This window comes from Staurois parvus, unplaced genomic scaffold, assembly GCF_062004578.1.
Source record: "Staurois parvus isolate SC_StPar_1 unplaced genomic scaffold, SC_StPar_1.0 ptg000662l, whole genome shotgun sequence".
Classification (NCBI taxonomy): domain Eukaryota; kingdom Metazoa; phylum Chordata; class Amphibia; order Anura; family Ranidae; genus Staurois; species Staurois parvus.
Window position 1 is genome coordinate 2,409,180 of NW_028318458.1, and position 22,826 is coordinate 2,432,005.

Below are 22,826 nucleotides of genomic sequence, written 5' to 3' on the forward strand. Positions count from 1 at the left end.
AGTCGTAGGAAGTTTCTTTGTCAGTGTCCAGTCATCTGACGGTAGCCTACATATAACCCATGGTCTATGAATACAAGCTCTGTGTCCTTTATTTTACTCCAATATATGGAATGTACATGCAAGTCAAAATTCCATTGGGGAAAACAGGTTCCACCCATTTGTGTTTTATAATCATGCTCTTGGTACTGCTTTGCTGTAAAACTGAGGCATGCTGGTATTAGGAGGGGTTATCCTGGGCTGGCTTACAGGGTTTTTTTTTTGTCTAATCATCTTGCAGTATAACCTGAAGGTGAAAGATGTCCTGTGGCCCTTAGTGAACTCCAAGAAAACGATTTTACAATGAGTAAAAAAAACATATTTTCCTTGTTTTTGATAGTGGCAGAAGGACTAGTACCTGTCACTGAAATAGAAGTTGAGGGGGAACATCTAATCTCCACCACTGTTCTGGTGACATCTGTCAAAAAGTGAGATTTTGCACTACTGTGGTATCTCCAGAACCAAATCAACCAATGAGGAAATTTTGTACAGATGACAACTGTAAAATAGTAGAACTGTGATGTCTCTAGGACAGAAATATCTTCAACAAGGATACGTGAACTGGTGATAACTGTCTCTCGGGTGGGATTTCCTATCACTGACAGGAAGTTATTATTATTATTATTATTATACAGTATTTATAAAGCGCCGATAGTTTGCTCAGCGCTGTACATTACAAAGGGGGACAGAACATGTGAACAATACCAATACAATGCAAAACATGAGGGGATTGAGGGCCCTGCTCTTTCAAGCTTACAATCCAGGAGGGAGGGAATGGTGGCACAGGAGGAGATAGCTGTGGGGGATGGAGTGGTAGGAAGAGTGGAGGAGGTCGGCAAGTTAGCAGGGGGTGGGGTAGGCTTCCCTGAAGAGATGGGTTTTCAGGGTGCGCCTAAAGGAGAGGAGAGTAGGTGATAATCTGATGGGTTGGGGCAGGGAGTTCCAGAGGATGGGTGACACCCTGGAGAAGTCCTGGAGGCGGGCATGGGAGGAGGAGACCAGGGAACTAGAGAGAAGGAGGTCTTGTGAGGAGTGGAGTGTGCGTGCTGGGTGGTGCTTGGATATTAGGTCAGTGATGTAGTTCGGGGCAGTATGGTGGACGGCTTTGTACGTCAGTGTTAGGATTTTGAATTTGATCCGTTGCGCAATCGGAAGCCAGTGGAGGGATTGGCAGAGGGGGGTGGCGGAGATGGAGCGGTTGGAAAGGTGAATGAGTCTGGCTGCCGTATTCAGGATCGACTGAAGCGGGGATTGCCAGCGGCAAGGCAGGCCAGTGAGGAGGGTGTTGCAGTAATCGAGTCGTGATATGATGAGGGAGTGGATGAGCTGTTTAGTGGTTTCTGGGGTTAGGAACGTGCGGATTTTGGCGATGTTGCGGAGGTGGAGTCTGCACGAGCTTGGACTTGGGGCTGGAAGGATAGGTTGGAGTCCAGAATGACACCAAGTACTCTGGCCTGCGGGGCGGGTTTGCTGGTGGGGTTGTTGGGAAACTTCTTAATGAAGACAACTGTGTCAGTAACAACTGTCTATTTTCCATCACTATTGGAGTCTGTAGGGCAGGAAAGGAACATAAATCCCTTCAATTAAGAAACACCACAATAAAACCCTGGAAGAGGTTATAACTCTTCTCATTCTATCAACATTTTTTTAGTTTTGGTTAGAGTAATGCTTTAAGTTTAAATACTTGAAACCATCGATTTTGTCTTTAGTATAATTATTAACATGTACAGAGAGGAAGCCAAAGCATGTGATAACCTGCCAGAAATAATAGCAGTGTTCTAACTTTATCTCTGTGTTTTCCAGACCTGTAGTTATATCCTTGGTGCATTTGCTGCCACGTAGTCACACGTGTGAGTGGGGTCCATTGACTAAAGAAATATACATTTTTGTTTTGAATTTTTTGCATGCATCAAACCTGTATGAACTGCAGACAAAGAACAGTGCTTTGAATGAGGCCAGGTGCATGCAGTACAGACTGTAGTTCCATTCACCAGTAGGCCTTGGAATGAATGAGAAGTTCATTTGAGGGCCTGCTGACCCTTCCAGGCCTGAAGCCAAGTGGAATGGTAATTGAAGTAGAAGGACGGGGTCCGAGGCTTTTTCCACAGTAAAATCTAAGATAGAAGTAGTGAGGGCGTTCCTTACTTGCTTTGAAATGTTAGCGTTGAATGAGGTAATGCCGTATTTCAGAACAGAAATCTAGATTTCCTTTTTGAGAACACTTTTTTTGGATTATTTTGTTGTGTTTTTGTTCAGCTTTGGCACCACAGCAATTCCTCTAGCGAGTGCTCACACTTAGGAAGTTTGTTTGCAAAGTCCACAGATCTTGATGTGTTTACACTCTTGAGAGGAGATGGGTGATTGTGTAATGATTCTGAAAACCGTTCCCTGAAAGTCCATTAAGGCTTTTTGCTTACTATTGTGAGAATATTTGGCTCTCACAAGAAACTAATTTGGAGTGACCTTTCTGTCCCGGTTTTTTTTTTTTTTGCCTTTATGGCAGCACAGTGGCTAAGTGGTTAGCATTCCCGCCTATAGGTTGTCGGTTTGAATCCCAACCATCACGGTACCTATCAGGAGTTTGCATGTTCTCCTGCCTGTAAGGTGGAAGCAGTCAGGCGGCTGCGCTGCTACCTGATCGCTCGCACAGCCCCGGAACCACCGCAGACATCACCTTCCTGGTCACAGAAAGAAGGGCTCCGGCTAGCAAGCCGAGAAGCAATGTGTTGCAATGTGGTCTGCATTGCAATACATTGAATGGTGGCCAGAGGAGAACCTGTCACTTAAAAAATCATCACATAGGGGACTTGTCCCCTATGTGATGAAAAAGGTTAAGTAAAAAAATTTTTTGTATTGCAAAAAAATACAGTTACACACAAGCACATAACATTCCCCCCCCAAAAAAAATTTTTGAGGCCTCCCCCACACCCTCATATCTACGAACGTAAATGCACACATCGGGGCGCCTACGCATGAAACCGTTGATTGCAATACACGTTTCATATCACCAAGCACCAATTCCAGTACAAGACCTCCTTCGTAACACTAAACTGATGACCTATAGGGGCTTTTGAAGCGTCACCTATAGAAAAAATGGGGTACTGAAGTTTGTCACTATTTCATAGGCACACACAAATTTAAGGTTTGGCATGTTGGGTATCTATTTACTCAGCACAATATTATATGTATATTTTACAAAAAATGTGGGTAATCTATTGCGTTTATTTGCCCTAAAGTTCACTTTAGTGTGTTTTTTTTTTTACTGAAATTTTGCATTTCCTAGGCCTTTGCAGTAATATTGTGGGACCTAAAAAATAACCCAAATTGATTTATAACCAAAAATTTTATAATTTTTCACAACATTTTGCTACATTTTTATTTTTTTTATATTATTTGTTTTTTTTTTTAACATACTGTCACCCTAGCAGTACAGTGTCACCATAGTGACACTGTGCTACTTGTGGGGGGTGATGAAGATTTTATGTTTTTCTTTTTTGACACTGATTGCTTTTACACCTATAAAGGCTGTGAAAGCAATAATTTCTCCTTCTCTCTGGCTGCATTCTTGCAACCATTGAGAAATACTGTGCGAGCAGTGATTGGTCACAGCTTGTCACATGGTACAAGGCTGTTGTGAATAGCCTTGTACCATGTGACCTCTGTGATCATTCACAGATTTCAAAAGTAGTAAGCAATGATGTCAGGAAGTGACATCTTGTTTACTACTGTTCAATTGATCACTGACTGGCCAATCAGCGATCTCAGAGGTCCCGTACAGTGATCTGTGTTCCGCTGTGTCCTCCCAAGGAGCGCGTACAGGCAATGGATGCAGGGGGATGTTTAGAAACGTCTACCCGCATCGGCAGCGCTCCTTTCCGGCTGTTTATCGACATGGGCTGGACGGGAAGAGGTTAAAGTGGCTTGTTCATAAAAAATTCTTGATTACCTTAGTAGTGTTCAAATTCTGCCTTAATAGTGTTTCTTTCATACTAGAGGGTTTTTCTAAAACAAAAAAAAAACTATTCCCACGCTAACCTCCCAGCAATGGTAAATGGGGAGTGTATTCTCTACCATAGGTTACTCCAAAGTCTCTGAGAAGTGTGGGTGGTGGCAGGCTTGCTTTTTTTTTTTTTCTCCTTTTTTTTCCTCCTACTTTTGGCATAGAGTACTATGGCTCTTGGTTCTAAAACAAAAAATAAATTTTTTTATGGTTCTTGGTGGAACACAACCCTAAAAAAGGGCCTGACAAGTTCAGCTCCCAGGATGCACTGATTGGACTTTGAATTCTACTTGACATTGACAATTGCTGCAGCTGATAATGAATTTGGATTTGGGGACCTGGCAGAGCAGAGTTCTGAGTTATTGTCCTAGGAAAGAGAGACCAGCCAGGTTCCTGCTTTCCTTCTTAGTGTTCTTGAAGCTTCTTTGCCGCATTCCCTCAGCACAAGTTGTTCTGGACCTCGGCCAGGAAACTCTGTCCTCACCACAGATTTTATGTAGATGTTCTCATATTTGTTTCCTTATAACTTCCCATGGCAGTGACTGGCTCCAGCTGGGAAGTCTTGCTCTGCTTATGTCCAGCTGTGCTGAGCTCTTCCAAGTGTGCATCTTCCAGATCTCCATCTGTTCAGCTTCTCTGGGGAAGTGGCTTTTTATGGTTCATAGTTCAGCTTTCAGAGTATTTCTGAGGAGCCGGTCCACCACCTTCCCAATATCGTCCATATGTGTCATGGCATGTAATTTGCTGTGACTGCGTACAGTGAGTTTGATTTATCGGAATCCTATACAGCCGTAATGCCCCACTAATATTAGATTCAAGGATGCATCGAAGAATGACCACGCGCTTAAAAAAATCTGCCTGCAGGGAAATATGGAGGCTGCCGGTACTGACCTTGATTCCTTGCTGTCATGCTGATCCTCTTGTTTCAGTAGTTTTTGATTTTGTGATTTTGTCATTATGGGTCCAGTATGAAGATCAACAATTGTCTTTTTTACAGCTGGCATTGTAACTCAAAGTACATAAAGCGGTTTTAAACCCCAAGCCAAAAATGCAATATATGGCAGCTTATCAATCATTAGATTTGGTGACTGCATTCTTTTTTTTTTTTTTCCTCTCTTTTGATCTTGTAATCTGGTCAGTAAAACACCTCCTGTATTAGAGTGCCTCCACTCTGGATGAAGGAGCATGGGGGGGGGGGGGGGTGGCACCTTTGGATGAAATAATAAAATGTAACCTTTCTTTCACCATACCAAGTGACTAATCTAACTATTATCTAATCAAATATTCCCAAAATAAAATACTTATAAAGTAAACAAAACATACTATAAAATATAAAAATATAATATAAAAAAGTCCAATTCAAGTCCAAATCAAAAATCCACCCAAAGCAAATACAAATAAGTCCAGTAGGAAGGATTCCAATCCTATTTCAATCCCGTGATACCTCGAAAAAAAGAACACTCATATAGTGCATTATCTTCCACAATAACAGATAACAGTAAAACGTGCAAAATAAATCCGTGCAACAATCCAAACCACTCAGCTGTCATTACTAGTGATTAGGCAAGAAAAAAAAAATATTTTAGATAAATAAATAACCAAAATTTATATAATTTTTAAAACTTCAACAAAAAAAAGTGAACAAAATTCAATCTTAAAGTAAACACTTCAATACTTATGGTGAACACTCAGTAAACACTTCAATTCATATTGTGAACACTCCGCGAACACTCAAAATAGTGATATTAAATACCATTACCCTCTGGTAGTATTCATAAACTTATCACGATAACTCTGGTAAAGTATTACTTCCAAGTTTTCCTTCACTTCAGGAGCCCATCCTCCATATTCCTCATAAAGCAATGGAGACTCATAAATAGATTTCCAAGTATAGGGATAAATGTATTAAATGACTTACATTGGGGATATTAAATATCAGCTCTGTGGCAAACAAAACCAGCCTTGCAACAATAGGGCATGGAAACCACATTTTCCAGTAGTTAAAATCGCCGCCGCGGCACTTCCGGAAGTGACGAAACGCATTAGGGAACATGACGTCAAGACACGCAAAAACGGAGGTGCCATCGCGGCCATTATAACTGATACTTGTGCTCAAGTACATGCCATTACTGATAACTAGAAAATTAATGGGCTCAAATCGCATTGCAAAGAATCACGTGATTTGAACTGAAATTGCACTACTTTAGCTGAAGTAGCAGTGCGATTCCTGTCTGAATCACATGCCGTTTCCCTGTGGGTGAAGTGCCACTTGTGATACAATTTGAGCCATTCATGTTTTATGGCTCAAATCGCACTGCAAATTGCACTGCACCCACAGGGAAACGGCATGTGATTCAGACAGGAATCGCACTGCTACTTCAGCTAAAGTAGTGCAATTTCAGTTCAAATCACATATGATTCTTTGTGGTGCGATTTTAGCCCATTCCTTTTGTATGGGCTCAAATCGCACCGCAAAGGTATTGGTTTTAGGTATTGGAGCATTTGCATGAGTACTCTTGCATAGGATTAGTATCAGCACTGATACTGGTACCCATATCGGTGTAAACCTACTGTACTCATTCCCTGGGGAGCAGGGGGGGCAGTTTCTTCTCTCTGGTCATGTGATGGCCCGGACTTCCTATTGGTGGAGCACACTCCAATCCTTTGGTGGTACGGTGGTGCTGATACTTGCAAGACTGTTTTATATTAGTGCCGAGTTTAGGAACAAACAGAAACACAAAAAAGTGAGTTCAATATTTTGTATTGTGGCTTCTTTCCATCAGCTTTCAACCGCATCTATCTACCACCCTTGGTTCTAAACCTTTCCGTTTCAAGTGAGAAAACCATAGGTGGGAAATGACACAATTCCCAAAGAAGCTTGAATGCCGCACACTCTCCATGCAAGCATACATTCTGAAAAATTGGCTTCAGCAATGAAATCAGTCCACACACATGAACAGATTGCTATGCTAATCATTTGTGTGCATGAATGAATTTAATCTATGTGCAAATTAGATCTATTTTCAATTCTCATAGGACCTGTATGAAAAGAGGGAGGTCTGACTTTGAGTGCTTTTATGCTGTTAGCAATTCCCATTATCTCTTCTATGAGAGCTGCCAGCTATGTTTTGATGTAAATTGCCCAGCTATGTAAAAGCAGGTGTGTTGTTTTTTTTTTTGGTTTGTTTTTTAATGGGCATCTACTATATAAAAGCCCCTCTCTACCAATCCCTCCACTGGCTTCCACTTGTTCAGCATACAGAATACTAACGACATACACAACCGTCCCAACTCTGTTGTCGGCTATGTCTCCCAGCTATGTCTCCCAGCTATGTCTCCCAGCTATGTCTCCCTGCTATGTCCACTCCTCCCAAGACCTCCTGCTCTCTGGAGTCCTCATCATCTCCTCCCATGCTCCCCTTCAGCACAATTCTAGAGACCCTCCCATCATCTGAACTCCCTATCCCCAATCCATTCATCCCCTACCCCATTCGCATTCAGGCAGTCTTTGGAAATTCTCCTCTTTGGACTCGTTCACACACGTTTTGATTATGAAGAATGAAGCAATGCTCATTAAAGCACCTATAGCGCTTTCAATGTGTTTTTGATACAACTTGTGTTTTTCAAGTGTTGAAATAACATCAAGAAGTGCACAAGAAAGTGTTGTTTTTCTAGTAGGGGGGAAGTGATGGGGGGCAGATATTATCTGCTATGAGGCGTGGTTAGGTTGTGCTGTGATAGCTGGCATTTTTGTGAATTCTAGATGGATTCTCTTTGATCTATTTGACACTTGGCTTTGTCCAACTCAAGATGATCATCGGAAGAATGGCCCAGCAGAAAAATAGGGTGTTATGCTGATATTGGGCGCATCCCATAGTCTCAGAGAATTTTCAAGGTGTATTTCCATACTCTTTACAATGAGTTGCAAGTGTGTTCCCAGAAGTTTTTTCATCATACCTGTATGAAGGTGTCCATGTTTGATGCCCTTCTTGAGATTGTTAGACCCGGACTGATATGAGCCACAACTAATATATAAAGCATCCTTTTGCACCAGAAGAAGGTCTTCTTTTAAAGCCAGACATACATGGATCGAAATGTGCCCAGTTCAACAAGAAACTGGCTGAATTTTGGCCCATGTATGGGCACTGTGGCCGTACAAAGGTCTGTCTACGGGTCCAGTTTTGGTACAACTGCCCTGTCTGGTTTTCCCTGCTCAATCAGTGCTGCAGACTATAGCATGCAACGCTGATCACTTTATTCTGATGGCAGGGAGGTCTCTCCTCTGTCAGAATACAGTATCTCAGCATGGTGGGTTCCCCCATCCACCTTGAATGTGTGGATGGTGAAATCTGTTCATTTTTTATTTTTTTTTAACCAATCTATGGGCTGCCTAACTTTGCGGTAAGTCATGTGTATGTATTCTCTTTATTGCCACTTCTGAAGACAATCACCTTTTCGAGCCCCCCTACCTTGTGATTGGCAGTGAGCAGATTCCAGAGCTGATATTTGTTTTAAATTCAGGTATTAAAACTGCCCACTGCCCACCTCTTCTTTGAGTACTGATACATTAAAGTGGATGTAGAGGCTCAGGCTTTTTATTTACTTTCATGCTTTCTATGCATTAAGGTAAAAAACCTTCTGTGTGCAGCATCCTCCCATCCCCCCCTAATACTTAGCTGAGCCCCATTGCTATCCAGCAATGTACACGAGAGTCTCGGCTCACCAAGGACTCTCTCTCCTCATTGGCTGAGACTGCACCCAGTGAGGAGTGAGGGGGTGCGAGACCAAGCCGAAGCTCTGTGTGTGAATGTATACGCAGAGCAGCGGCTCAGGAGTGAGCTTGCTTAGGTGCCCCCATAGCAAGCTGCTTGTTCAGGGTGCACTCTGGCAGGAGGGAGGGGCCAGGAGCGCCATTGGGGGATCGATGGGATTGGGGCAATGTAAGTAAGAAAATATGGATTTTAGCATATTTACTTACTGCAAATCACAAAAACACAAGCTAGCTACCACTGTTGAGATTTTTTCTTAACCTTTTTTTTTTGTTTGTTTTTTTTCTCTTTGTTCCATCAAAACATGCAATGGAAAAACAATGGTTGGCCGCACAAACAGCAATGTGGTGGATGAAATCCTTTATTGGAATCCTTTACATGCAATATGATAAGAACATGACAGCTCCAAGACAGGACAGAGGAGCAGTAGATGCGTTTCACACCAACACGTGCTTAGTCATTACTCAATGACTAATAACTAAGCACGTGTTCATGTGAAATGCGTCTACTGCTCCTCTGTCCTGTCTTGGAGCTGTCATGTTCTTATCATATTGCATGTAATGGATTCCAATAAAGGATTTCATCCACCACATTGCTGTTTGTGCGGTCAAACATTCTGTTTTTCCATTGCATCTGTGATCACGGATCGGGCCAGCATCTGCGTGTCTGTGGAGGGGTTATGCAGATTCAGCACTCACCTGGAATGGATCTTTTGCTCTTTCATTCTATCAACATGAAATGGAGAACCAGTTACCTACAATGTTATTCCCATGTCATGTTTAATTTCTCCACTTTGATTTCAAGCTCGACGATACAGAAAATCTAGATTCAAAGTGATAAATAGTTGTGAAGGGAACAAAAACATTCATTGCCAACCCGTATTGATCATGGCGATGGTTAATAATCTAATGATTAGAATATTGGTTAGGTTTGAATATAACGGCATTCTCCCTCAGTGGCACAGGTTTGGTTCATAGTTAGTTTGGCTGAAAAAAGACAAAAGTCCATCCAGTTCAACCATTAAAAAAAAAAAAGTTATAATCCTATATCCACAGTTGATCCAGAGGAAGGCAAAAAAACCCAGCAAAGCGGGATCTAATTTGCTCCTGCAGGGAAAAAAATTCCTTCCTGATCCCCCGAGAGGCAATCGGATATTCCCTGGATCAACTTTACCTATAAATGTTATATCCAGTTATATTCTGTGTATCTAAGAAAGAATCCAGGACTTTTTTGAAGCAATCCACTGAGCTGGCCAGAACCAACTCTTGAGGGAGTCTATTCCACATTTTCACAGCTCTCACTGTGAACAAACCTTTCCGTGTTTGGAGATTACATTTCTTTTCCTCCAGATGTAAAGAGTGCCCCCTTGTCCTCTGTGATGACCTCAGGGTGAATAACTCCACACCGAGTTCACTATATGAACTACTGATGTATTTATACATGTTGATCATATCCCCCCTTATGTATTATACATGGAGATCATATCCCCCCTTATGTATTATACATGGTGATCATATCCCCCCTTATGTATTATACATGGAGATCATATCCCCCCTTATGTATTATACATGGAGATCATATCCCCCCTTATGTATTATACATGGAGATCATATCCCCCCTTATGTATTATACATGGAGATCATATCCCCCCTTATGTATTATACATGTTGATCATATCCCCCCTTATGTATTATACATATTGATCATATCCCCCCTTATGTATTATACATGGAGATCATATCCCCCCTTATGTATTATACATGGAGATCATATCCCCCCTTATGTATTATACATGGAGATCATATCCCCCCTTATGTATTATACATGGAGATCATATCCCCCCTTATGTATTATACATGGTGATCATATCCCCCCTTATGTATTATACATGGAGATCATATCCCCCTTATGTATTATACATGGTGATCATATCCCCCCTTATGTATTATACATGGAGATCATATCCCCCCTTATGTATTATACATGGAGATCATATCCCCCCTTATGTATTATACATGGAGATCATATCTCCCCTTATGTATTATACATGGAGATCATATCCCCCCTTATGTATTATACATGGAGATCATATCTCCCCTTATGTATTATACATGGAGATCATATCCCCCCTTATGTATTATACATGGAGATCATATCCCCCCTTATGTATTATACATGGAGATCATATCCCCCCTTATGTATTATACATGGAGATCATATCCCCCCTTATGTATTATACATGGAGATCATATCCCCCCTTATGTATTATACATGGAGATCATATCCCCCCTTATGTATTATACATGGAGATCATATCCCCCCTTATGTATTATACATGATGATCATATCCCCCCTTATGTATTATACATGATGATCATATCCCCCCTTATGTATTATACATGTTGATCATATCCCCCCTTATGTATTATACATGGTGATCATATCCCCCCTTCATCTCCTCTTCTCAAAAGAGAATAAATTCAGTTCCTCTAATCTTTCCTCATAGCTGAGCTCCTCCATGCCTCGTATCAGTTTGGTTTCCCTTCTCTGTATTTTCTCCAGTTCCCCAATGTTCTTTTTGTGAATTGCTGCCCAAAACTGAACTTTATATTCCAGATTTAGGTTCAGGTCAGGATTTTATCCTGTTAAAAAAACATGCGGTTTAGAAACGGTTCCCATGGAAGTCAATAGCCTGTAATCCGCACATGAACTGGAGTGCACTGCTCAGAAATTGGACAGCACTCCTTTTCAATCCGCACTGCCAGTGCACCAAACATATGTGAACAGGCACCATAAGAAGGAATGTTTCACATGTCATGTGGATTGGATGCGGTTCAAACCACATCCAATCTGCATATATGTGAACCGGCACTTAAAGGTTAAGGTCACTTTTTGTTTAAAAAAAATAAATAAATGCACATCTTTTTTGGCAGTAAAAAATTTAAATTTTTTTTTTTCTACACTGGAGCCTATAAAGCATTGCACCCGTGATCAGTAGATCACAGGTGCAATGCCAGGCTCCTGTAGACTCTCAGTACGCTGTCAGCCCCATACCTCCCTAAATACGTGTGGAAGGTGTAACATGTTCCAAGGGTGAACTTACCCTTAAAGTATGAATACTCTTGGTGAACAATTTCTGCTCTATAAAGATTACTAGGAGGACTGTGTTAGAATCTGTTTGATATATCCATATCTCTGTTTATCTAGGTCATTGAATGATTCTCAGGTGACAGCTCTGGGTATAAAGATGCTCCCTGGATATAAGGATCCTTATCATGGCCGTCCCCTGACACGAGGAGAGATGGGCTGTTTCCTCAGTCACTACAACATCTGGAAGGAGGTGAGGTGAATCTTTAAAAAAGGACCCTGGGATAGGCAAAAAAAATCACCCATTAGTACACCCCCTACACTAAATGGTTAGTAACATTTTGAAAATCGTTACCATTTAGGAGAAAAGTCTAACTGAATTTTCATGACCTCACCTCTGTAATTCAAAAGGTAACAGCATCTGCTCTGTCAAGGAGAAAGTATAATGTCAGGGATCGCATCATATCCTCTCCTCTCTCTTTGCAATGAAAGGAAACTACATTTCCCATCAACCACAGGGAATTGTGAATGTGAGCGGGTATACTAGGCCTGTACATGAATTACATTACTGCTTCTTGGAAAAAGAACTACAGAAGGCGTGTACCAAGACCAGTGGTTGGGGGAATAGGAGGCATAGCAGCCACTGGTCTTACAAACAGGAAATCTAAGTGAAATTACAGTTTGATTTGAAAATGAATAGGCTATTTCAGAACAACTACTGAATGAACCAGAAGATATGGATGACATATTCAGTGAAGGTAGGAAATCAGTAACAAGGATATGTAAAGACGTTTTTTACCCAGAGTTCTGCTTTAACTTTGCTATGCACTTTGAGGAGCTGGGAGACAGTATGCTGGATCTAGAGGTTGTAGCTCTGAATGAATTATCACAGGCTTCCTGTCAGTGTGTAACTGCTTGTAGGAGCAACCGGCTTACACACAGAGTCTGCAAGAGGCCTGCATATCACATACGATCTGCTGATCATGGGTGCAATGCTTTACAGGCTCCCAATAAAAAAACTAATAAATGCACTTTTTTTTTTACCTGAAAAAAGGTGCTTTATTTATTTATTTATTTTTTGAAAAGGTGAACTATCCTTTAAACTGCACAATTAAGTAATAATATAGTGAATCAGAATTTTTGTTTAAATTGGTTGTAAAACCTTACATGTATGCAGCAAAGTGACGGTCTCACATGATACACAGAGATTAAATAAATGCTCCCACATAAGTTGTACTTGATTATCTGCAACCATGTCTTCTCTACAGCTATTCAAAGTGCAGAAATGATACAGCTTGTCTGAGCTTTTCAGAAAGCGGTGTGGGGAAATGAAGCTACAGTGCATCCAGAAAGTATTCACAGTACTTAACTTTTACAGCCTTATTCCAAAATTGATTACATTCATTTTTTCCCTCAACATTCTACAACCAATACCCCATATTGACAATGTGAAAGAAGTTAGTTTTGAAATATTTGCAATTTATTAAAAATAGAAAAACGAAGAAAAAAAACCACATGTATATAAGTATTCACAGCCTTTGCCATGACACTCAAAATTGAGCTCTGGTGCATCCTGTTTCCACTGATCATCCTTGAGATGTTTCCACAACTTGATTGGAGTCCACCAGTGGGAAATTCAGTTGATTGGACATGATTAGGAAAGGCATAAACCTGTCTATATAAGGTCCTACAGTTAACAGTGCATGTCAGAGCACAAACCAAGCCATGAAGTCCAAGGAATTGTCCGAAAACCTCCGAGACAGGATTGTGTCAAGGCACAGATCTGGGGAAGGGTACAGAAAAATTTCTGCAGCATTTAAGGTCCCAATGAGCACAGTGGCCTCCATCATCCGTAAATGGAAGAAGTTTGGAACCACTGGGAATCTTCCTAGAGCGGGCTGCCCGGCCAAAATGAGCGATCGAGGGAGAAGGGCCTTAGCCAGGGAGGTAACCAAGCATCCGATGGTCATTCTGAAAGATCTACAGCATTTTTCTTTAGAGAGAGGAGAACCTTCCAGAAGAACAACCATCTCTGCAGCACTCCACCAATCAGGCCTGTATGGTAGAGTGGCCAGACGGAAGCCACTCTTCAGTAAAAAGCAAATGGCAGCCTGCTTGGAGTTTGCCAAAAGGCACCTGTGAGGGGCTTTCAGACCATGAGAAACAAAACTCTCTGGTCTGATGAAACAAAGATTGAACTCTGGCCTGAATGCCAAACGTCATTTCTGGAGGAAACCAGGCAACGCTCCCCACCTGGCCAATGCCATCCCTACAGTGAAGCATGGTGGTGGCAGCATCATGCTGTGGGGATGTTTTTCCAGGAACTGGGAGACTAGTCAGGATCGTAGGAAAAATGAATGCAGCAATGTACAGAGATATCCTTGATGAAAATCTGTTCCAGAGCAATAAAGGACAACAACCCTAAGCACACAGCTCACATAACAAAGGAATGGCTATGAGTCAACTCTGTGAATGTCCTGGAGTGGCCCAGCCAGAGCCTAGACTTGAACCCAAATCAACATCTCTGGAGAGATCTGAAAATGTCTGTGCACTGATGCTCCCCATCAAACCTGATGGAGCTTGAGAGGTACTGCAAAGAAGAATGGGAGAAATTGCCCAAAAATAGGTGTGCCAAGCTTGTAGCATCATACTCCAAACGACTTGAGGCTGTAATTGGTGCTAAAGGGGCTTCAACAAAGTATTGAGCAAAGGCTGGGAATACCTACGTACATGTGGTTTTTTCGTTTTTTATTTTTAATAAATTGCAAAGATTTTAAGACGAACCTCTTTCACGTTGTCATTGTGGGGTATTGTTTGTAGAATGTTGAGGAAAAATATGAATTGAATCCATTTTGGAATAAGGCTGTAGCATAACAAAATGTGACAAAAGTTAAGCGCTGTGAATACTTTCTGGATGCACTGTATGTTCTGGAGACTCTGAGAGCTGATTGTAGGAAAGGGACACCCCCTTCCACGCAGCAAACAGGAACAGAGCTACATAGTTATATAGTTTGGTTGAAAAATGTCTATCTAGTTAAAAAAAATATATACAGTCCTATGTACACAATCCTATACCCACAGTTGATCCAGAGGAAGGCAACCCCCCCCAGAAAACCGTGATGCAATTTGCTCCTGCAGGGAAAACAAATCCTTCTTCATCCCCCAAGAGGCAATCAGATATTTCCTTGATCAACTTTTACCTCTAAATGTTAGTATCCAGTTATATTATGTGCATTTAGGAAACAATCCGGGTCTTTTTTAACCACCTCCCGTCCAGCCGTTGTATATAAACGGCCGTACGGTGGCAGTGCAGGGTTGGGTGGCCGTTTATAAATGGCCTCCCCGCCCCCTGCTTGTGCACGCTCCCTAGGAGTGCGCAGCACCGCGATCCGATGCCCGCTGTGTCCTCCGGACACAGTGGAACACTGATCGTCATACAGGACCTCTCTGCGAGGTCCCGATCATGTGATCACTGATTGGCCAGTTAGTGATCACATGCAGAGTAGTAAGCAAGATGTCACTTCTGACATCATTGCTTACTACGTGTGAAATTTGTGAATGATCACAGAGGTCACATGGTACAAAGCTATTCGCAACAGCCTTGTACCATGTGACAAGCTGTGACCAATCACAGCTCACACAGTAGTTCTCAATGGCTGCAAGAATGCAGCCAGAGAGAAGGAGAAATGATTGCTTTTACAGCCTTTATGGGTGTAAAAGCAATCTGTGTTTAAAAAAATCTTCATCACCCCCCACAAATAGAACAGTGTCACCATGGTGACACTGTACTGCTAGGGTGACAGTATGTTAAAAAAAACCCCATAAATAATAATATAAAAATATAAAAAAATTTGTAAAAATGACAATTTTTGGTTAAAAACTAATTTGCATTATTATTTTTTTTTTTTTTTACTAAAAAGATAACAGAATAAATTTTGGCCAAGATTTATGATGAAATATTATTTATTTGCAAAATTTTATAAGAAAAACACTTTTTTCAAAATGTTTGGACTTTTTCATTTACATAGCAAAAAAAAATAAAAATCCCAGTGGTGAATAAATACCACCAAAATAAATCTTTATCTGTCTCAAAAAAATTCATATGGGTACAGTGTTGCATGACTGCGCAATTGTCATTCAAAGTGTGATAGCGCTGAAAGCTGAAAATTGGCCTGGACAGGAAGGGGGTAAAAGTGTCCGGACTTGAAGTGGTTAAAGCAATCTACTGAGCTGGCCAGAACCAACTCTCCAGAGAGTCTTTTCCACATTTTCACAGCTCTTGAAAAAACCTATCTGTATTTGGAGATTAAAGCTCTTTTCCTCCAGACGTAAAGAGTGCCCCCTTGTCCTGTGTGATGACCTCAGGGAGAATAACTCTACACCGAGTTCACTATATGAACCACTGATGTATTTATACATGTTGATCATATCCCCCCCTTATGTATTATACATGGAGATCATATCCCCCCTCGTGTATTATACATGGTGATCATATCCCCCCTTATGTATTATACATGGAGATCATATCCCCCTTATGTATTATACATGGAGATCATATCCCCCTTATGTATTATACATGGAGATCATATCCCCCCTTATGTATTATACATGGAGATCATATCCCCCCTTATGTATTATACATGGTGATCATATCCCCCCTTATGTATTATACATGGTGATCATATCCCCCCTTATGTATTATACATGTTGATCATATCCCTCTTATGTATTATACATGGAGATCATATCCCCCCTTATGTATTATACATGGAGATCATATCCCCCCTTATGTATTATACATGGAGATCATATCCCCCCTTATGTATTATACATGGTGATCATATCCCCCCTTATGTATTATACATGGAGATCATATCCCCCTTATGTATTATACATGGTGATCATATCCCCCCTTATGTATTATACATGGTGATCATATCCCCCCTTATGTATTATACATGGAGATCATATCCCCCTTATGTATTATACATGGAGATCATATCCCCCTTATGTATTATACATGGTGATCATATCTCCCCTTATGTATTATACATGGTGATCATATCCCCCCTTATGTATTATACATGGTGATCATATCCCCCCCTTAATCTCCTCTTCTCAAGAGAGAATAAATTCAGTTCCTCTAATCTTTCCTCATAGCTGAGGTTGTCAATCACAGACCTTTTTATCTCCTGGTGTCAGGAAAACCTGTCAGAAGTGACTTCTGTCTGCTGGCTCGTTACTCTGTAACAAAAGTCACACTATAGGAGGGATATGCGTTGTTCATATTTCATGTCAGAGGTTTACAACTACCTTTTTAAAGTGTTACTAAAGGGTTTTTTTTCAATTAAAATAACAAACGTGTTATACTCACCTGTTCTGTTAAATGGTATTGCACAGAGCAGCACCGAACCCCCTCTTCTGTGGTCCCCCACCGGCAATCTTGGCTCCTCTTCTTCTCAGTGTGCCCCTATTGCAAGCCACTCGTTCCTGAGTTGTGTGTATCTATGGAGCCACGCTCCATAGACACACACAGCATGGCTTGGCCCTGTCCCCTGTTGCCTGCTGACTGCCTTTGATTGATAGCAGCAGGAGCCAATGGCTTCTGCTGCTGCCTGAGTCCGTGTGTTAAGAAGAAGAGATTGAAGAGAGGAGATGCAGCTGTGCACAGTGCTGGATCCATTGAGGTAAGTATTTAGGGAGGTGAGGGAGGACAGCGAGCTGCAAAATGTTTTTTGCATTAATGCAGAGGATGCATTAAGGTCAGAAAAAGTTTTGGCTTTAGAACCACTTTAACTACCTGCCGACCGCAGATAGCCGAATGACGGCTGCACTGTGGCCGGCCAGTTCTGAGTGGACGTCATATGACGTCCTCCCAGAACGCGCTCTCCTGCACGCCCCAGGGGGCGCGCACCCGGCGATCTCCAAGATCGCTGTGTCCTACGGACACAGCTGATCACGTGATGTGGTAAAAGGCCAATCACAGCGGGCTTTTACCACGTGATCAGCGGTGTCCAATGACACGCTGATCAGAGGGAAATGCAAGTGCCGGTTCTCGGCTGCACTTTCCTCACGCTGTCAGATCGTGAGGAAAGTACTGCCGAGAACCGGCAGTTGTCAGAGCGGGGATCGGCACCGATCATCAGGGCACTGATGATCAGTGCCCTGATGATCGGTGCCCAGCAGTGCCACCCGCAAGTTCCGCCCAGCAGTGCGCCCACTAGCTCCGCCCACCTGTGCCCAGCAGATCACCCACCTGTGCCCAGCAGTGCCCCCACCTGTGCCACTCTGCAGTGTCACCCACCTGTGCCCAGCAGTGCACCCACCTGTGCCACTCTGCAGTGCCACCCACCTGTGCCCAGAAGTGCCACCCACCTGTGCCCACCAGTGCCACCCACCTGTGCCCACCAGTGCCACCCACCAGTGCTACCCACCAGTGCCACCCACCAGTGCAGCCCAGCAGTGCTGCCAATCAGTGCCACCAGTCAGTGCCCAGGGGTTGTGCCAGTCAGTGCCGCCAGTCAGTGCCCAGCAGTGATGCCAGTCAGTGCCGTCTATCAGTACCCATCATCAGTGCCGCCTATCAGTGCCGCCTATCAGTGCCGCATATTAGTGCTGCATATCACTGCCGCCTATCCGTGACACCTCATTAGTGCTGTCTATCACTGCCGCCTATCCGTGCCACCTCATTAGTACTGCCTATCAGTGCCCTTCAGTGCTGCCTATCAGTGCCCATCAGTGCCGCCTATCAGTGCCCATCAGTGCTGCCTCATCAACGCACATCAGTGAAGGAGAAAAAATACCTGTTTGAAAATTTTTATAATAGAAACAAAGAAACTTTTTTTTTTTTTTCAAATTTTTTGCATTTTTTTTTTTATAGCGCAAAAAGTAAAGCGCCCAGTGGCGATTAAATACCACCAAAAGAAAGCTCTATTTGTGAGAAAAAAATGATCAAAATTTCATATGGGTACAATGTTGCATGACCGCGCAATTGTCAATCAAAGTGCGGCAGCGCTGAAAGCTGAAAATTGGCCTGGTAAATAAGGGGGTATAAGTGCCTGGTAGGCAAGTGGTTAAGGGTCCATTCACACCAGCCAGCACTTTATAATGCAGTATCTGGTGTGCAGTTCAGCAGGAATCGCTGCTCTGTACTGCACCGCTCCCTTTTTTTAAAAACAAACTTTATTGAAATGTCACACAGAAGTTCAATTGGCCAGTGTGAGGTGCGAGGCGGTGCGCTGAAAAAAGTAGTGTATGTACTGCTCCTTTTTCAGCTCATAGTGCCTGCAACGCAGTAGTGTGAATAGGGCACATAGGAGACAAGGCATTTTGCCTTGTCATGTGGTGGGACTGCACTGGAATAACCACCCAGCGCAGTCCCACCGCATCTGGTATGAATGGAGCCTTGTGTAGAGATAGCCAAAACCTTTCAGTTTTGAATAGAATAGGTAAGGCTTTGAATCCCTGTTATATTTTTATCAAGATTTTCCAACTTGGTAGATTCACCCATTTTCTTTGTCCTGGTGACCATTGTGACCAAGAGAGAAGATTAAGGGAAATCCAAAATTGTACCAGAGAGGTAAGTGGAAATCCTCCAGTGGGGACACTTGTTCAGGTTACAACTATCTAAAAGGTTTCTCTCACACAGCCCAGAGCCAGCACTGACAGTTCCCCCCTTGCCCCCTGCATGGACAGGGGAGATAGAGAGATGTGATCTGCTCCTCACCCTCCCGCCCACACTCTTCGGCAGTGCTGTGCCTCCAGAGAAGGGAATGTGCAGGCGGGAAGTTTGAAGCCAATGGCAAGTGAGCTCACCATCCATCTACTGAGAGTAAAGTTTCCCCCCTCCCTCCCTTCTCTCTCTTGCTACCCTGTGAATACACTAATGTAGGGGAACTCAGATTTAAGGGGAGCTCTGTGGACTCTGATGTAAGGGGGTCTCTGCTTACCAAGGCCCCTTTTACATCAGAGTTCCCCTTTACACCAGAGTCCACAGCATTTCCCCTTACATCAGGCTTTCCCTTTAGATTCTGGAGTCCACAGAGATTCCCCCCTTACAGTGTAAGTGGAAATTCTGCGGACTCTGATGTAAGGGGGACTCTGCGGACTCTGATGTAAGCGGGGCTCTGCGGACTCTGATGTAAGCGGGGTTCTGCGGACTCTGATGTAAGGGGGGCTCTGTGGACTCTGATGTAAGGGGGGCTCTGTGGACTCTGATGTAAGGAAGGGCTCTTGTGATTAAATCCATATTATTAGAAATGTTATTAAATCACAAAATATATGTATAATGATTACTACACACAAAAATAATTTGCCGTGTGGTGCTAAAGTGTTCGGGTTTGGCTTGAAGAAAAAGTGGAAACCCTATCCAAGATGGCAGGAAGAGGGCCTGCTGCAGAACATGTGAAAGGGTCCTGGTGTTGAACCATAATGGAAGTTCAGAGATATTCCCCAGAAACATTTTAGGTCAGGTTCACTTTAAGGTTTTTGAGTCTTCGTGGAAGTGAGTGGAGTGTTATTGTAGTGTGTTTTGTGTATGGGTTGTTTTTGTTTTGTTTTTTTGGTGTTGTATTTTGTGTTTTAAATTAAAGTATATATATTTTTTGCAAAAATGTCATTCCTTCTGAAAACTTGGCATCCTAATTCTCTCTGTAATGTCGCCCACTCTTCTAGATCTCTGAACGTTCACTCGCCATCTCTGCTGTATTCGAAGACGACCTGAGATTTGAAATCTTCTTTAAGAGGCGGCTGGAGAACCTGCTGCAGGACGTGGAGAAGGCACAGCTGGACTGGGACCTCATGTGAGAGATGTTTTGGGTGAAGAGCGAGGGGAGGGACAGAGAAAGTGATTTATATAATGAAAGCATTCGTTCTACTAGTGGAATTATGTCGCTCATAAAGCGAGAACAGCAGCTTGGTTACTGGGCTGTAAATATTTAGTTGCGTTGCAATATATAGTAAACATGGCCGTCCTGGAATGTGTACAGAAGTGAGAAGTTCTACTATCTTTTCCTTCTAGTAACACATCACAGTTCAATCACTTTAATCTGTATTCCTGATGAAAGGTCTTCCAGCCGTCATGAATTGAGGAATTCCACTTGGAATGCATGTCATTTTCCTACAGCTGCTTTCTGGCTCCCGTACTCTTGATTTATTTAGGCCAAACTCCAGCCAGGAATTCCCCTGCCAGGTTTTTATTATCTTCTGCCCTATTAGGTATGTTTTTCTTAACTTCTTGGTCACTAGGACAGGAAAGAAGGGGTAATATTACCAAATGGAAATGCAGGTATTGCTAAAAACTCAAACACCAATGTAGCCAAGAACTTGCGACGTGGTCCTTTGCAATAGCATTAGTGCCTTTGCAGCTGAAATGAGTACCTGTCATCTTTCTGCCTGCCTTATTCCTTACATTCCTGAAATTTCTCTGATTCAGCAGGGACCAGACAAATTTCGATCCATGTGTGGCCACTACAGTTGAACAGAATTTGAACTGATCAACACATGTTCAACGGAACCTATCGGATAAAAGCGGCTTGATCAGCATCTCCAGCCAACGGCTGCAATGCTAATCTGTGTTATCTGACAGCAGGGGAGTCTCCTCTCTGTCAGGATACAATAGTGCAGCAGGGAGGATTCCCCCTTCTACCTCAAATGTGTGGATTGGGGAACCAGTTCAGTTTTTTTTTTTTCTATTCAGCCCTATGGCTGAATGAAAAAAACCGAACCATGTATGAAAAGCTTTACACCACCTAATGTTTTGCACTGGTTTCATGGATCTGCTGCTGTGACAAAAACTGGCCTACACTAGTAGATATATTGAACGTTCATACAAAAATTCTCAGTATGTTCAATGGCTGTTCATTAGAGTGCACTGATCTAAGCCCCTTGTCTTTCTTGCAGCTATCTGGGAAGAAAACGGATGCAGGTAGAGGAACCTGAAGAGTCTGTTTCAGGGGTCCGCAACTTGGTAGTTGCTGATTACTCATACTGGACACTGGGATACTTGATCTCTCTTAGGGGGGCAAAAAAGCTGCTGAATGCTGAACCTCTGACCAAGATGCTTCCTGTGGATGAATTCTTGCCCATCATGTACGACAAGCATCCAGTGTGAGTGCAACAGTTTCACTTTGCAGTACACTTTTTTTTTGTTTTGCTACACCCTATGTTTAATTGATGGAATGCGTATATATTGCCGCAAAAGTTATTTTGTATTTGAATGTTCTTTAATTCTGGAATCCTTAACTTGGTTGCATACCTGGACCTCGTAGTAGTGGGTGCATGGGTAACTAGATGGATGGAGTCCTCCAACCACATGAAAGCACATACACTATATTACCAAAAGTATTGGGCCAGCCCTCCAAATCATTGGATTCAGGTGTTCCAATCACCTCCATGGCCACAGGTGTATAAAGTCATACACCTAGGCATGTAGACTTCTTCTACAAACATTTGTGAAAGAATGGGTCGCTCCCAGTTGCTCAGTGAATTCAAGCGTGGTAACGTGATAGGTTGCCATCTGTTCAATAAGTCCATCCGTGACATTTCCTTTCTACTAAATATTCCACGGCCAACTGTTAGTGGTGTTATAACAAAGTGGAAGTAACTGGGAACAACAGCAATTCAGCCACCAAGTGGTAGGCCATGTAAAATGACAGAGCGGTGTCAGCGCATGCTGAAGCGCACAGTGTGCAGAAGTCACCAACTGTCTGCAGAGTCAATAGCTAAAGGCCTCCAAACATTGTGTGGCCTTCAGATTAGCACAACAACAGTGCGTAGAGAGCTTCATGGAATGGGTTTCCATGGACGAGCAGCTGCATCCAAGCCTTACATCACAAAGTGCAATGCAAAGCGTTGGATGCAGTGGTGTAAAGCACGCCGCCACTGGACTCTAGAGCAGTGGAGACGTGTTCTCTGGAGTGATGAATCACGCTTCT

The 22,826-nt window shown here is 42.6% G+C and overlaps 1 protein-coding gene across 1 annotated transcript in view; it reads left to right on the forward strand.

The window, feature by feature from the left end:
* Positions 1–22,826, forward strand: part of COLGALT1 (collagen beta(1-O)galactosyltransferase 1) — an 82,317-nt gene that overhangs the window by 51,591 nt on the left and 7,900 nt on the right. The window contains exons 9-11 of the mRNA XM_089651763.1: positions 12,013–12,145; positions 20,566–20,693; positions 21,793–21,999. Coding sequence (XP_089507889.1) covers positions 12,013–12,145; positions 20,566–20,693; positions 21,793–21,999 — 468 coding nt within the window. The remainder of the gene's footprint in view (positions 1–12,012; positions 12,146–20,565; positions 20,694–21,792; positions 22,000–22,826) is intronic.